This window comes from Dendropsophus ebraccatus, chromosome 9, assembly GCF_027789765.1.
Source record: "Dendropsophus ebraccatus isolate aDenEbr1 chromosome 9, aDenEbr1.pat, whole genome shotgun sequence".
Taxonomy (NCBI): domain Eukaryota; kingdom Metazoa; phylum Chordata; class Amphibia; order Anura; family Hylidae; genus Dendropsophus; species Dendropsophus ebraccatus.
Window position 1 is genome coordinate 48,974,290 of NC_091462.1, and position 16,856 is coordinate 48,991,145.

General features: G+C 42.4%; 1 protein-coding gene across 11 annotated transcripts in view; it reads right to left on the reverse strand.

Annotated features, from left to right (window-relative positions):
• Positions 1 to 4,097: 4,097 nt before the first annotated feature.
• UNC80 (unc-80 homolog, NALCN channel complex subunit) overlaps positions 4,098 to 16,856 on the reverse strand; it is a 127,098-nt gene continuing 114,339 nt past the window's right edge. For 9 of the 11 annotated variants that reach the window (XM_069983228.1, XM_069983234.1, XM_069983233.1 and 6 more), the window contains 3 exons: positions 12,406 to 12,538; positions 9,452 to 9,639; positions 4,098 to 5,013 (listed from right to left, as the gene is read on the reverse strand). In XM_069983228.1, the coding sequence (XP_069839329.1) occupies positions 4,747 to 5,013; positions 9,452 to 9,639; positions 12,406 to 12,538 (588 nt within the window). In that variant the 3' untranslated portion in view covers positions 4,098 to 4,746. Of the gene's footprint in view, positions 5,014 to 9,435; positions 9,640 to 12,405; positions 12,569 to 16,856 lie in introns of all 11 variants that reach the window. The other 2 variants (XM_069983237.1, XM_069983236.1) reach the window with 2 other exon arrangements.

Consider the following 16,856-nt stretch of genomic DNA (forward strand, 5'->3'; position numbering starts at 1 on the left):
CATCTAAGGGACATTGATGACATCCTATGGATAAGCCAGGAATGTCCCAGATGGGAATACTGCTTTAATAGTATGTGACGTTATGAGCCATGACATGGAATGACATTCCTTTTTCTTTTTGGATTACACATAAAACTACTAGTAAAGGCTTCTACAGTATATATTTTCTGACACATACAAAGGCATAGACATCTATGGGAGGCAAAGCACCGCTTCCTAGACCTCAGCGCCTGGAGTTGTAGTATGGCCATGTGCATGATCTGTAACTTTGACCAGGATTGATTCTCATAACACCAATGTTTTAAAATAAATACTTATAATTTATTCATCACATAGAACATCTTTATCTCTCCACAACATCAAGATATGATCTCAGAAATAGAATTTCATACATAATCTTCCATTCATATATCATTTTACTTCTATTGCTGCAACAGCAGACCAATACATAATATTTTATATGTTTTTATATTTCTAACATATAATAGACATCTGGTTCTCTGTATGTATTAGCAACCAAAATAATTCAAGTGATTTATATGTGCTAGTGCTCATTTACATGAAGTGATTCTTCATACCAAATGCTAAGCAAACATTTTACCAGTACTTCCAAACCAGCTAATGCAATGGTCTTCCCAGTACCCTTTCAAGTATGTAATGTATTGCACATAAACTAGAATATATAACAGACATTGTTAGGGTTGGACATGGGTCCTGTGAAATTGTAAAATGTAGAATATTCATCTTCTAGATGTACTGAATGACTACATGTCTGCTATTAGGCTATGTTCACACGGCGGAAGAGACCCGCCATTCCGTGACCTGGCCAGGCCACAAACGTCCGGTCCCTGCAAAGATCATCCCGATGATCTTTCTGGCTGCAGTGTTCTGATTTGGGCACATCAGCGCGCGCCCGCATCAGAGCTCCTCACAGCACACAATGAAGAAAGGGGCCGGAGCCGATCGCTTCATTGTGTGAACTGACATGGGTTTCTACAGCCGCAATTCAGTAAATTGACAATTGAAAAAATGACATGTCAGTTGTTTGCGGCGCCACAAGGGATCCCGGCCGGAGCGGAGCATAAAAGAAATGCGGTGCTTTCACCCGTACAAATGACGTACTTTTACGTAGTGTGAACATAGCCTTAAAGTGAAGTTCAGTTTTTGCTCACATTAACACTAGAGCAATCGGATGTAGAAAGTAACCTCTCTCTTTCATATCTACATCACCTTTTTTGTTGTTTTTACTTATATTACAGCTAATACTTATATACAACGGGGGAGATTTGGAGATTTATCAAACATGGTGTACAGTGAAACTGTCTCAGTTGACCCTAGCAACCAATCAGATTCCACCTTTCATTTTCCAGAGTCTGTGAGGAATGAAAAGTGGAATCTGATTGGCTGCTAGGGGCAACTGAGCCAGTTTCACTGTACACCATGTTTGATAAATGTCCCCCAATGTTGCTATGTGGAAACCATAAACAAGCAGGCAGTCTGCAAATGAGGAGCCTTGTTATGGTTTTATGTGTTTTGTAGCTTTAGCTGACACATGAACTTAGCCGGAAGCGGCTGGGAACCGGGCACCGGAGCGCCGCTATGCGGGACCCGCCGCTGGAACCTCCTCCTCCCCGGTCCCAGCAAAAAAGTGCCCCCCCCCCCGCTGGAGTACCCCTTTAAGCTGACAAAACAGATGAAAATTACAGGTGATGAAGATATATCAAGTGTATGATAGATCTGACATTTTAGGGATAGAGTTAAATCAATTTAAAATGGATCAGTTTATCCTGGATTTCCCAATAACCTGAATATGTTCAAATCTAAAACTTTTGGCATTCATCTTGGGTAAATTTCTCAGATGACTTTGACACCCTGCATAAATAACATAGAGCACCACAGGAAGCACTTACCCAAAGAGTACCCGCTCCTGTAGACTGAGCAGTTAGTAGGTAAGTAGACATGCTGTATGCATCACTGGCCAAACAAATGTATGCAGCCACTCAGGAAGGAAGTAGGGGTCCATGCCCTTGATAGAAGCCCCTGCTCCTGTATTGGCACTTTCCAAAATGATTTAGTTTGCCCATCTTTATGTAGGACTTTAGAGAAGTAAAGCTTTAGGGACATCTTTATATACTAAGAATTTGCACTAGACAAATCAACAATGTATCTTGTAATGTAATATGAGGATCTGCAACAATAATGCAGCACAATCATTAAAGGAGAAGTCCAGACTTTTTTTTTTTTTTTTCAAAACAGCGGGAAGGAGGTGGGTGAATATAACAACATGCCCTTACCTCCCCGGCTCCAGTGCTGTGGTCCGCTGCCATCCTCTCTGGTTCCTGTTCCCAGCCGCTTCTACGTCTGACGTGATGTGTCAGGCCAGCTCGGCCAGTCAGCGTCACATCCCAGGTCCCTACTAAGACCTAGAAGTGGCCAAGGACCGGGAACATAAAGTGGACCCCAGCTTGTAAGGTAAGTAAAAGGAAGGTAAGTGCGTGTTGTTATGTTCAGCCACCTCCTCCTCGGCTGTTTTGAAAAACAAAGTCTGAGCCCGGACTTCTCCTTTAATCAGCACGGAGCACATACATGTAGCAAAATGCCCCATTCATAGCCACTGCTGACATATTGGTTGTAAATTCTAAACAGATTTAGGTGTAATATTTCAGGTGTAATATCAGGTGTAAGGCGCTGTTAACTTCTGACAGAATCCGCAGTGTATCAACACGCTCTTATTGTTAGCATACAGTATAAATAGTTTGATAGGCGTAGAGATGGGGGGGGGAGTTCTGTAAAGTGATGTTAATGATAGGCAACTTTCCACCTTTGCACCTAAATTTGTTCCCTAATGGCGTGTACCGTATTTTTCGGACTATAAGGCGCACTTAAAATACTATGATTTTCTAAGAAATTGTAAGTGCGCCTTATAGTCCAGTGCGCCTTATATATGGACCGGGATAGCTCCGGCCTCCATGGCGCAGATAGGCTGCCGAGCTCACATCTCCCCGCCACACAGAACAGCGCAGCGCTCCCTCACCTGGACTTCCGGCCCATGGCTCCGCAGGCCTGTCCTGCTGTCCCGCTCTCCCGCTCTCAAGGTGTCCCTCTCTCTCCAGCAGTAGTAAGCTGAGTGTCAGGGATGCTCTACAGGCAAGGACTTAACAGGAGCGGAGGCAGGCAGAAATGGATGCAGAAGAGGGCCTGAGCACTGCTGTGCTGAGGAGCTGTCTGCATTCCAAAGGGGAGGGGGAGGCCGAGTGGAGGCAGAGGGGAACTGATGCTGCGGCTCTGCGGCTAAGCCCGGCAAGGGTCCGGGGGAGCCGGTATTTGCAGGCAGGCTGTTCCGATTGTTACCTCTGTCAGATGAGGGAAGAGTACGGGCTGCCATGGGCTCCCTGTGTGTCCCCGCTGATGCTGTGTGTGACGGAGCAGTCTGCCACACCGCTCCGCCGCCGGCATATGAGCAGGAGGGAGGGGGAGCTGCAGGGACTCCGGCGCCATGTTGCTTTGACCGGGCAAAGGGGAGAGAGGCTTCCAGTTTCCTCCGTGCTTCCTCCGCCAAACTTATACACTATAATGCGGTGCGCCTTATAGTCCGGTGCGCCTTATAGTCCGGTGCGCCTTATATATGAACCTAGATGGCTTAGCAGGCTAAAATTGGAGGTGCGCCTTATAGTCCGGTGCGCCTTATAGTCCGAAAAATACGGTATTTTCTTGTAGACAGTCAGTGGGGCATTTGCAGATATTTGGTATCACTTTTACATGTTAAAATTCAATGGGCCCAGTTATCTCTACCATAGTCCTGAGGCTCATCTGTGATTGCTACCTCTGCAATCACTCTAGCTACATCACTGTTAATATATAAGGCTATATAATATACTTGTATTAGGGATTTGGGCAGTCAGCCCTTACAAAAGTATCACAGTGTAAAACAGGGGTAGGGAACCTTGCCTCTCAAGCTGTTGCAAAACTACAACTCCCATCATTCCTGGGCATCTAAAGCTTTAGCTATCCAGGCATGATAGGAGTTGTAGTTTCGCAACAGCTGGAGAGCCGAGGTTCCCTACACCTGGTGTAAAATATGGCAGGAAACACTTCAGTTATCTGAAGTCTCAGCAGATTTTTTTTTAACTCCATCAAACCATGCCCTTCTCTCTCTTACCACCCCCATGGTTATATTATATAATATTGCCACTCTATAACAATTCAGTTTCTATAAAGTTAATACAACTGGAACAAAGATAAGAAAGCAGCGATAGGTTATATATGACTATGTAACATTCTATTCAGTAAGTTGCATGTAAGGCCTCTCTATCACTGTATAAGCAGCACTGGCATGGAATCTGTGGCACATACATTGGTCGAGTGTGTGCTCTGGCATTGATGGCTCACAGGTAAATCACATACAGGTGGGATAAGTGTTATTCTGCTGTATGCTTTTAGGAAAATAGAGAAACGAATACATTGACAATCCAGAGAGAGCACATAGATGCTGAGTGACTAGGGTTGCGAGTTCCTTTGCATTCTTTGGTCCTATGTGAGGCAGACCCGTCCACAGAATATTTAACTATGTTCACCCAAAAGCAAAGCAGCAAGGTCAGATAAGCAGCATATTCACATACACCCTCCAAAGCAAACACAACAGGATTACAAGGGAGGGCAAGCTTTGCACTTTGTCTACAACCATGAGTGAGAAAAAAAACACACCATAGTCAACAGGAGAAAAACGGAGCCGATAAAATCTCAAGGCTAAACATGAGACTCATCCAAATCAATGTCCGTCTCTCCAAGTTCTATATGGGTGAAATTAAAATGTCCTGAGACAAGGGGATTCTCCATCCCATTGTCCTCGGTGATGTGGAGGACAGTGTCAGTGTACTGAAGCAGGCTGCTAGTTTCTAGACCACCATAGTCTTCTGGATCAGAGAGATGAGAGGACGGGGAGCTGTGGAGAAGTGGGACTGCTGCCCCCCGACTGGACTCTGAGTCTTCCCTCCCCAGGTAGTGGGCCCTTCTCTGTAATAAGAAACAAACACATTAGCTATCAAGATACAAATGCATTCTTGTGAAAACAATATGCTATACACTAGAATTTCATTTTTAAGCTGCTGCATATAACATGCAAAATACAGCATGTGCTACATTGCTGAATATTGTGTGTATATATATATATATATATATATATATATATATATATATATATATTTGTTGATGCACCAGTTCTAAAGACTAGGCAAAAAGTATAAGCTCAAAATTCTTTATTTAGAGAAACGATAACCTGGGATTTTCAGTTTCCTTTCATCTTAAAGTTGATGCAAGGTTTGTTTGCTTGCACAGAACCACGTGCTATAGATGGCTAAGGGTCACATAACAGAGTACTGCTAATTTAGGAAACAGAGTTAATTTACTGACGCATCACAAAGAATAGATAGAAATATTTGTAGTTTTGTGCCAGAAAATAAAGAAAACCCGGAAAGTGAATCTGTTTCATTTTGTATAAAGTATGTGGGAGTCACCTGCATATCTTAAATGGGTCATTCAATATGGACAATCACACGTTAAGTGTCACGTTAAGTCTCATGGTTGAAGTCCACTTCCATTTTCCAATGGAAAAATCTTTTTGAATAAAGCACTTGGCTGCATTCACACGTTCAGTAATTTTCAAGGTCCGTGGATGAAGTACACTATCTACCTCCCTGATCCAGGAAAAAACATCTACAATTGCCTCTATTTTGCATCCGTGTCCTTGTTTTTCAAGGATCTGTTTAAGGGTATATTCACACGAACGGTCTCGCAGCGAGATTCTCGCTGTGAGCCCGGCAGGTCCTGGCAGTTCCCACAAACTATATACTCGCTGCGGTCTGAACGACCGCAGCAAGTATGTAATTCTGCCGCCCTTAACCCCTTCTGCTCCCGGCCGGGTCCGGCGTCCTGCTCTCCCGTCCGGCCAATCAGTGGCTGCGGCTGGGCAACACACTGATTGGCCGGGCGGAAGAGCAGGACGCCGGACCCGTGCAGCAAGGACAGGTAATGTATGCTTACAGCGGGGGAGCCGGCTGGGAGCAGGAGGGGTTAAGGGCGGCAGAATTACATACTTACTGCGGTCATTCAGACCGCAGCGAGTATATAGTTTGTGGGAACTGCCAGGACCTGCCGGTCTCGCAGCGAGACCGTTCGTGTGAATATACCCTAAAGCTTTTTGAATTACACTGATTACATCACATCCATGATTTAACAGACTACACAAATGTCACGGATCTCATAGACTTCTATGGGGGAATCTGTGCCGTGATCTCGTCCCAGTTATGACATGTCCTATTTTTTAACCGAAGGGATTACAGATCCATGAAAAAAAACGGAACATGTGAATAGCCCAATAGAAAGAAATGGACTATAACATTGTCCATGATCACGAATGTGCGATCACAGACAACTTCACGGAACGTGTGAATGGCGCCTTATTACTTTGGAGTGTTCGTGTTACAATACATTATATGTTCATCCTATTATGTCAATCAGTATGGTGCAATTGTTTCATTACAGGAAGACCATGATATCAGGCTTTTAATTTTTGCAAGTAAAGTTTTCTGTGCACTCTGAATAGCTGTCAGCCGACTGACTTTCCTTCTGACACCACTGGGCCCTTCTTTGTAATAAGAAACAAACACACTCAGCCTGGTTTTTATGAATGAGGGAGGAAAAAATCTTTCAGGGCCAGCTTATCTCCCACCACAGGACATGAGTGACAGTCCCAGCAGGCAGCAGCTGTAGCATCATATTTCTGTCTAAAATATGGCAAAGACCCAAGAATAGACTTGAACTTGGCTATAGAATAACTACAGTTATTTCCATCTATCACCATCTATACAGACTGCAATAAATCTTAAGCTGAGTGTTACCTTCAATAAACATACATAGTTAAAACATACCTCCCAACCATTCCATTTTTGCTGGTAATGTCCCTCAAAATAAACATCAAACTTTGTGGGCTTAATAAAATTTGCCAATGGGATGGATGAATTAGTTCTGTAGCTTCAATTCCCAGTTAGCCCTGGGGAATATTAAGTTGTAAATTGAAAATAAGGAAAATATGAAAAAAGGGCCACGTAATGCGCTGCTCCACATTAAAAAAAACATTAAGAATTTATTTAAAAAGCACAACACAACAACCTACCTACCCACCTACCTGAAGAAGGAGTCGTTCTGGCTCCGAAACAAATCTTTTTATTTGTTGTGTTGTGCTTTTTAAGTAAGTTCTTAATGGTTTTTTTTAATGTGGAGCAGCGCCTTACGCGGTCCTTTTTTTCATATTTTTCTCGTTTTCATATCGTTATCGGAGGAGTTTTCCACACCGAATCCTGACCGACGGCAGCAGCTCCCATATGGTCTTTATGCTCTGTTTCGGTGTTGTGCTCGTACACAACCCGATCAGGTGAGCACCTTTTCACCTGGTGTGCCCATCATTCACACTCGAAATGACTGCACATAGCGATTTCCCTATTGTATTTTCTAAGTTGTAAATTAACATATCCCCTTTTCACAGGTAAGGGGATATGTGTGAGATTTATGGAAGCAAACTCACATATCCCATGTTCTGTGGATAAGGGATAAGTCGGAATACCTTTTAATAGGTCTTTTATAATGATAATGGTTCCCTGTAAAAAATATCCTGCTCTAACATAAAAAATAGTATAAATATTTGAAAAACACATGCAAATTATTCTATTGGTATGTTCAATCAAATACATGAAGTCACAAAACCACAGTATAATTTCCGTGTACATGTCAAATGCTTCTTAGTGCCAAAGAGACCTGCCTCAGATGTTGCAATCGGGAGATATATTATAAAGGACCCACATCTATAGCAAAAAAAAAAGTATATATATATATATATATATATATATATATATAGTTATATTTCTGTAAAATGGCTGGGTTCAATGGGTTCAGAGGTATCACTGCCCTATAATAGCCTTCCTTTTTATGTACATGCTGTATCCCGAGCAGTCAGGCTGTACAGTCATTCCTGCACCAAGGTCAGTTCTGAGAAAAGGTTTTGCATATAAAAGTTTAGTCTTTATTAACGGCTAAACAAAAAAGTCATGTCAGTGTCACATCTATGGACCGCTTTAAACCCTGCTTAGGGTCAAACTATGTAACTTATGCAAAGTGTATGATCAGCTAAAATTAGCTACACATTATGACACTTGCTGGAGAGTGGGCCTTCCGACAATTTTTTTAAATATTTTTGGGCCATTGCCCTTCTTTGTCTGGTTGTGGAGAAGGTAACACAACGTTTTTTCAGCTCCGTTTAAATTGACGCCTGTTATTTTGAGTCTAAAATAACAGACGTCATTTAGCTGTCTGGCCTCCCCTTAGTGCAATGACTGGTGTTTGTACATTAGGGTATTTTCACACAAGATTCTCGCTGCGAGCCCGGCAGTTCCCATACACTACATACTTGCTGCGGTCTAAACGACTGCAGCGAGTATGTAATTCTGCCGCCCTTAACCCCTTCTGCTCCCACCCGGCTCCCCCGCTGTAAGCATACATTACCTGTCCTCGCTGCACGGGTCCAGCGTCCTGCTCTCCCGTCCGGCCAATTAGTGTGTTGCCCAGCCGCAGCCACTGATTGGCCGGACGGGAGAGCAGGACGCCGGACCCGTGCAGCAAGGACAGGTAAAGTATGCTTACAGCGGGGGAGCCGGCCGGGAGCAGAAGGGGTTAAGGGCGGCAGAATTACATACTCGCTGCGGTCGTTTAGACCGCAGCAAGTATGTAGTGTATGGGAACTGCCAGGACCTGCCAGGCTCGCAACGAGAATCTTGCTGCAAACCCGTTCGTGTGAATATACCCTTATTCTAGTTTGGGTTACTAATTGGACTTTGGGTGCAGCTTAATTAAAAAGTCTATTGAATTTAATAGTGAAAACGGAGAAAGAACAATGAAAAAAGAAATTCTGTGTGTGGACAACTAATGAAAAACGCCCACTGTTTGCAAAAGACGTCTGAAAATTAAGATCATGTTCATTATTTTGACGTTCGAGGCAAAAACGTCCGTTATTCAATACATTGTGTGCACTGGACGTCCGTCTTTCCATTGACTTACATGCATTGCCATTGCAGTCAATTAAATCACGGCAAACCAGACATTTTTTTTAATTTCTAAATCGGTCGCCTTTTCTCTATTTTTGACATTGTGTGAACATAGCCATAGACAGTTTTTTTGGTTATATGATACTGCTTAGAGTTGCACATTTTCACATTTATAGTATTCAGCTTGGGCAATCGTTTACTTCTCCACCAAATTCTTCAATACTTTTTTATGTTCCACATAATCCACATAAATTGGCCCAGGATCCAATTCCCAATTACAGCACCTGGCAGGCCTTTCTAGCACACTGGCCATTAGAAGGAGGTGAGATACGCATGCTCTAACCTGCTTGTGGTGTTACCTGGCTGTCAGTCTGACCATGAAGATCAGCCACAGTGATCGATGGGGACGACCTGAGAACAGGGCTCTCTTGTTTGACAGATGGTGCAGGGCTGCAGCCGGAACGTGAGGGTAAGGGAGGAACCTCAGCATGCGATGTGGAAGGCTGAGGCTGGTTCTCAGTAAAGGTTACAGATCTTTTCTGATCCGCTACATGGAGAAATGTATAGAAGAGAGAGAAGAGAGTACACATTAATGAAGGTACATGAAGGTATGTTAATCTCATTCATAGATTATTGATTCCTATTCTAATGTTGGTAGTGAAGCCCAGCTCACATTTGGTATTCCATCTCCTCCTAAAATGTGTTTGGGTACATCACTATGTGATTGGCAGGGGCGTAGCTAGGATTCATGGGGCCCCATAGCAAAAAACTGTAAGGGGGCCCCCTTTCCCTTTGCACAACACAAAGCACTATATATATATATATATATATATATATATATATATATCTCCTCGGTAATGTGGCCAGAAAATTAAATCTCTTGTGACCAGAGACAGAATCCTGCCTGCAGCTACAAGTTGCTGGCAGAGCAGAGAGCCAATGGCTGCTTGTTCTGTCAGTCCACTGTATTTAAACTATAAGAGCCTATTAGGAGCCCTTATGGTTAAATACATACTGCAGGAGCAGACTACCTTCTGCTTAACGCCTCATGTACTGCAGTGTGTGAGTGACCCAATGTTCTCTTACGTGCTGCTACACAAAAAAAAAAGATTAAAAAGGAAGACAAGGAGATCTCTGTTTCACTGCTCCTGCACTGATAACCCCTGACCTTTGGATAGAGCTCTGCACATTTTCCTACTTGATTGCAGCAACCGCAGAAAAGAGATCAGGGGTTATCAAAGCAGTGAAGCAGAGATCTCCTTGTCCTCTGCCAAGTAAGCCTTTTTTGTTTTGCACGGGTAAGTGAACACTGGGTCATCTATACACTGTAGTACATAAGGGGTTAAGCAGAAAGACACAGGACAGCTCTTATTTTCCATGTGCATCCCTGGGCCCTCCTCCCCCATGAGCCCCATAGCAGCGGCCTACCTTGCCTCTATGGTAGAAATTCAGAATGAATGCAGCACTCATGTAGCAATAGATGTGGTGCCAGGCGGTATATACCAGCGACCACCCGGTATAGGTAATATAAATCAGAAGAATACCGCAGCACTCGTGGGATAGAATTCAACCCAACATGTTTATTTCCCCAAACCGCAGCGTTTTGCTCTCCACACTGAGCGCTTTTTCATGACCACTGCTTGAAAAAGCTCTCAGTGTGGAGAGCGAAACGTCGCGGTTTGGGGAAATAAACACGCTGTGTTGAATTCTATCCCACGAGTGCTGCGGTATTCTTCTGATTTATATTGCCTCTATGGTAGCTACGCCACTGGTGATTGGTCTTTAGAGAATACTTCAACCATGTCCACTTAGTTATTCCTATTTAGACACTTTTAACATATCCATGGGGTATATTACATAACTAACCGATACATGCAGATCCAATGTTTGGGACTCTTAAGATCGAGGGCTCCCTGATGTCCTGCTAGCTTTGGCCCACCACCGGCAGTGTCTGAAGTTATAGGCCAACCAGCCGATCACCGTGACAGTGCCTCAGCTGGTCACTGACTAAGCAGCCTGCCACATCAGGAGCTGTCGAAAGCAGGACGAAACTAGCAGGATATCAGGGAGCGCGGTGAGGGATGTAGAAGTTTATTGTTTTTTTTTTTTGTTTTTTTTTAACAGATTCATCACCTGTCAGCAGCACATTGCTTTTACACATAGCAATCGTTGTTTTTATTACATGGAGCGAGGATCTGCTGAATCGCTCTTAGGTGCTGGTCCCAGGAAAGGATGCACATCCATCAAACATATATGCCATATCCAGATAGGAATACCCCTTTAATAAAATAACAGCACTCACTGATGACCAAGACAATTCTATAATGCCAGAATATGATCATCTCACTTGCTGGTAAGACATTATCCAGTGATAATGTCACAAAATAAGAGCTATCACTAAGGGGGAGATAATAACATGCCATTCTTGCCTTCTACCTGTGTGCACCTGCCCTAACCCCTGCTCGCTTTATGGGCAGCCGGGGTGTGGCAAGGCAGAGAGGAGACGTGGCCTTCTTCCACGCCTAATTTATTAAAGTTTACTCCTGTAATCCAGGCAAAAATCTACACCTGCTCCAGAGGCCTCAAATATTAAGACCAGCAATTCCCTGTATCTGTCTTGGGGGTTTGTTTTAGACCATAAATTGCTAATACATAGGGATGAGCGAATTTACAGTAGGAAGAAAGCGAAGCACTGGCATTCTGCTCATCAGGTTTCGGGGCTTTCAAGTGTGCTCCACTCCTCCCCAGGTGCTGGGAAAAGATGGATCCCATCCTCAGAAACTTCTCCCAGTTTCCCAGGACTGGATCCATATTTTTTCCAGCACCTGGGGAGGAGTGGCACAAAGCGAAGCACACTTCAAAGCCTGCAGCCTGATGAGCAGAATGCTGGTAGGGACAAAGTGCTTTGCTTCCTTCCTACCGTAAATTCACTCATCTCTACTAATACATCTCGGGGGAGATTTATCAAACATGGTGTAAAGTGAAACTGGCTCAGTTGCCCCTAGCAACCAATCAGATTCCATCTTTCATTTTTCAAAGAGTCTGTGAAGAATGAAAGGTGGAATCTGATTGGTTGCTAGGGGCAACTGAGACAGTTTCACTTTACACCATGTTTGATAAATCTCCCCCCTCAGGTATATGTCTGCATCCTGTCAAAATGGTATGCTGACTTATACAAGCACATATAGGAACTGGCCCCTTTGACTTTAATGGCCCAAACATATGTGCTTGGGCTTGGACCTAGAAGCGCACAGTTTTAACCAAAACAAAACCAAAACCAAAACACAATGTAAATGCATAAACTTATTGTTACCAGTTTTTTGATCTTCCTCACGTATTTGCCTGGCTCGGGGCTGTATACTTCTACGAGTGGTTGACAGTCTTGCCCCATGCCGACTCCTTGGTTCAGTTTGAGTTTTCTGGCGTGAAAGTAAAGGCCTTCGTAGCTGAACCAGGTGAGAAGGAGAGAAAGCCCCCTGTTACACCATAATACAGGGGAGATATTACCACTCAGGAAGATTCAGGTTCATCAGTACCATTGGGCAGAGGTGGTTCAGATAACCTTGCCGATAATGATAAGCTCCTTGCATATCTGTGTTTTTTCTCCAGGTTACAGAACTTTTGCAGCCAAATCGAGAACTATCAGATGTATGCAGGTTGACAATGAGATTAAGACAATTTTTGGGAACTCTCATTTAACCAGTCAAGAAACATCAAATATCCAAGGAACTATAGGGGCAAATTCACATGCAAGAGTTTTGTTGGAGAGATAGCATTGACAAAACTGACGCATGTGAATTCACCTAATAGAAAACTATAGTGACCACAAAATTGCCCTCTATAACCGCTACTGCCAATGACATTCACTAAAACACCGGTCAAATGGCCTATATTTAATAGAACATTGAAAAAGCCAATAACAGCCAATCAGATTTCAGCTTTCAGAACTAATATGTGGGTTCCTGGTTGCTACCCATCTGCTTATTCATTTTGCCCATTTTTAAACATAAACAGTTTTGCAAGTATTGAGGAATTATATGCATATGCACTTATCCAGGAAAGCATTAAAGGGAAACTCCTGCAAAAATCTTTTTACTTTCAAATCAGTTGGTGTTAGAAAGGTATATAGATTTGTAATTTACTTCTATTTAAAAATATCAAGTCTTCCCATACTTATCTGCTGCTGTACGTACTGCAGGAAGTGGTGTTTTCTTTTCAGTCTGACACAGTGCTCTCTGCTGCCATCTTTGTCCAAGACAGGAACTGTCCAGAGCAGGAGCAAATTCCCATTGAAACTTCTATTGATAGTTCCTGTCTTGGACAGAGATATCAGCAGAGAGCACTGTGTCAGACTGACAAGAAAACATTTCCTGCAGGACATACAGCAGCTGGTAAGGATGGGAAGACTTGAGATTTTGAAATAGAAATACATTACAAATCTATATAACTTTCTGAAACAAGTTGATTTGAAAAAAAAAAGAGTACCCCTTTAAAGCACATAGCATGACTGATCAGTGTGTTAAAAGGATTATATCATAAGGATAGTTGGGCAGTACGGTGAGCCACTCTAGCTGACCCAGCCTGCACTATCATTACCCAGCCTGCACTATCATTACATGTGATAGATAGAGTGTCCATGTGTCATGTCCAAGAGGACAGGAGACAGTTGCCATTGTAAATCTTTGGAGAATCATAGCAAGTTGGGGAGTGACAAGTAACAAGGACACTTTAAAAGGAATCAGTCAGCTGCAAATCAAGTTCCAAACTGCTGACTCTGTTAGATGCTATTAGTGCATAGAAACACATGGGATGTTTTCTTTTATATGTCTAATTTCCAGAACATAGAAAAATACTTTTATTCTCTTTTGCAAAGTATCCAAAAAGTTTTCCCAAGCCCCTGAAGTGCCAAAGGCTGTAACCCCCATACCTGCGTGATTAACAGTCAGCTGGGAGCTGAAAACTATATCTCACAAACAAAAACAATAGCTTAAATAGCATAGTATTCGATCAAATACTATTCGCTCATCACTAGTAAACATGGCTCAGTTTTATCTGTCAATCAAAGGTGGGGGATGAGGAGGTAGTCCAGCAATTCATGTGCTTGGAAACACCTGTTTGACTCTATAGACCAGAGAATAAATACATTTTAAAAGCACAGACAGATATATGTAAGGTGCCATGTGTAAGGCACCCTCCTTGCCCTAACAGTGTCAGCTTTTCGGAATTGCAGTTGACAGATTCCCTTTAAGCCTCTCTGGGGTGCTTTTAAGCCAGTAGTAGCTTTTTTTTTTGGGGGGGGGGGGCATAAGGATAGGTTGATAGACATAACTAGGAGGTCATCTATTGCTGTAAGACAGAACTATTAATCTGGATTCAGTTTGGACAGAGCACATACAAGCTGTAAAATAAAATCATGTTAGTACAGAAAAAAATTACTGATAAACTGGAATTGTAAGATTGTAACATGTGAGTATAACTGTACATAAGGTTAGAGGATAAAACATGCAAAGAATAGTTTAGTAGAGAAGCTATACCGCAAACTGGTATATGAAATTATTATTAAGTATCATTCATGATTTGCCCAGTGCAAATGAACAGTACAAAGGCCAAGACGCGTTAATGGAAATCGGTAACAAATCCATACAACTTGTATACTCTATGCCGCTTGGTTACATTTATTCGGTTGTGAATAAAATACAAATCATTCTTTTTAACTGCGAATGATACATATAATTCTTTCATATTCTGTATGAATGTAAAGGTATCTTTAGGAAGCTTTTCTATGACTGTTTGGGAGGTGTCAGTCATGTTGTTAATCACAGACAATGTGTGTGGTGAATAATCCAGATGACAGCCCTCCTGGTGTTGTACACTGTTCTCACCCAAGATCAGCATTTGTGTGGGAGATGTGTAGTATTACCAATCGGTGGAGAAAACCAACACAGCAGGAAAAGAGCCATGGGAAGGGCAATATACAGTACCATGGGCAGGAACAGGGTTGGTAAACAGAGAAGGCACTGGCTTGAAAATTGCAGGGAAGGGGCTGGCTGAAAGCAGATCTATGCAACCCTGAGTAAGTGCAGAATAGTATGGAGACAGATCCTCTCTGCTAGTAGCCAAAACAGCATGTAAAATATGATGCCACTTGGCTAATAAAAGCGATCAAACAATAGCTATATATTCATTATGAGGGATAAGCTTTCCTCATCTCTCTTCACCTTTCTTAAGGCCATATTGCACAAAGCGATTATCCCTGCTCTTACCCGCTCGCTGTCGCCGCATGTAATGTCGGGGAATGAGGAGTGAGTGAGCACTGACCTGACAAGTTACTCAACAACTACTCAATTTTTTTTTTTTTAATCCTGTTAGCCAAATGGCCCCTTTTTTGGAGAGAAGACCTGTGTCCACACTATGCAGTCCTTACATGATGACAGATCCTCTTTTATCAGGGCAGGGACATTGAGGCTTCCTCCAATGGCCCCATGTGGTAGATGCCAGTGTTAGCAATTGGGTGGGATCCGTAATAAAGATGGGGCAAGCACAAGCAGCTCAAAATTGATATCATCACAAATTCTAAGTACATTGTGATATAAGGAGATGGCATGATGTTACATTGTTAGCTATTTTATCCAACAACTATCTCATGATCAACTCTCATGAATAAAGCAAGCTAACCGAAGATTCATTATTTGTCCCATACAGTAAACTCCTAAAGATACCTTCACATCTATAGTCTTAATAGGAGATGGAAATGTTGCGCAAGCATTAAGTGCCCTGTGCTGTCCAACCACATGTGTTATCTCAATTCCCCCGTATCTTCTACCCATGTAAGACTCTGGAAAAGAACAAGACCCTGTACATGTCGTATATAATTACAGCATTAGATGTAAGTAAGAAATTGTATAGTAATGAGATAATGACAATGCTTTGTTCATTATTACCTGGATGGCAGTAGTATACTAATATATAGTATAATATAATAAAAAAAGCAACAACAAAGCATATGCTAGTAATATCTCATACTTAAGTCTCAGCTATATATTACTTCTTCACCCATGTAATGACGGGAGTCACTCAATGCTTCATCTTGATTTTGAAAGTTCATTTGTTGTGCAAATATTGGGCACATCAATGAACACTATGACATAAGGAAGTAATGATGGTCAATGTGTTACTGACACAATATACACCTAGGGGGAGATTTATCAAACATGGTGTAAAGTGAAACTGGCTCAGTTGCCCCTAGCAAACAATCAGATTCCACATTTCATTTTCCAAAGAGTCTGTGAGGAATGGAAAGTGGAATCTCCCTCAAAGTCTGTGTGTCCTATTCTTGATATACTGTTATTGCTTGTTTTATCTCTGATTGTCATGTATGTGTGCTTTATTATGGATCTACTGAAGTTGTATACACAAGACTGGCAGACCTGAAGAGAAGAGGGGGGTAAAGGACAGGAAAGCATCTACATACTTCTTTGCACCTTCTATGACTGAATGCCAAGTTACCAGGCTGCATCTTCCTGTTACCGGTAACAGTAGGAAGGACAGCTCTGGGGCACAATCTTCTGCTTCTCTATATGTATATGTTCATGAGTACATATGAGGATGGATATTCAAACTATTATTAACATCAAATCATTATAAAGATTCTAACAAAATAGATATATATGAAGCTGTGTCAGGAAAATTGGTGACGCTGCCCATGTCATTACATGTTTTCTTACATGTTGCACAATAGCCAGAATCTGATTCTGTTCATGGCGA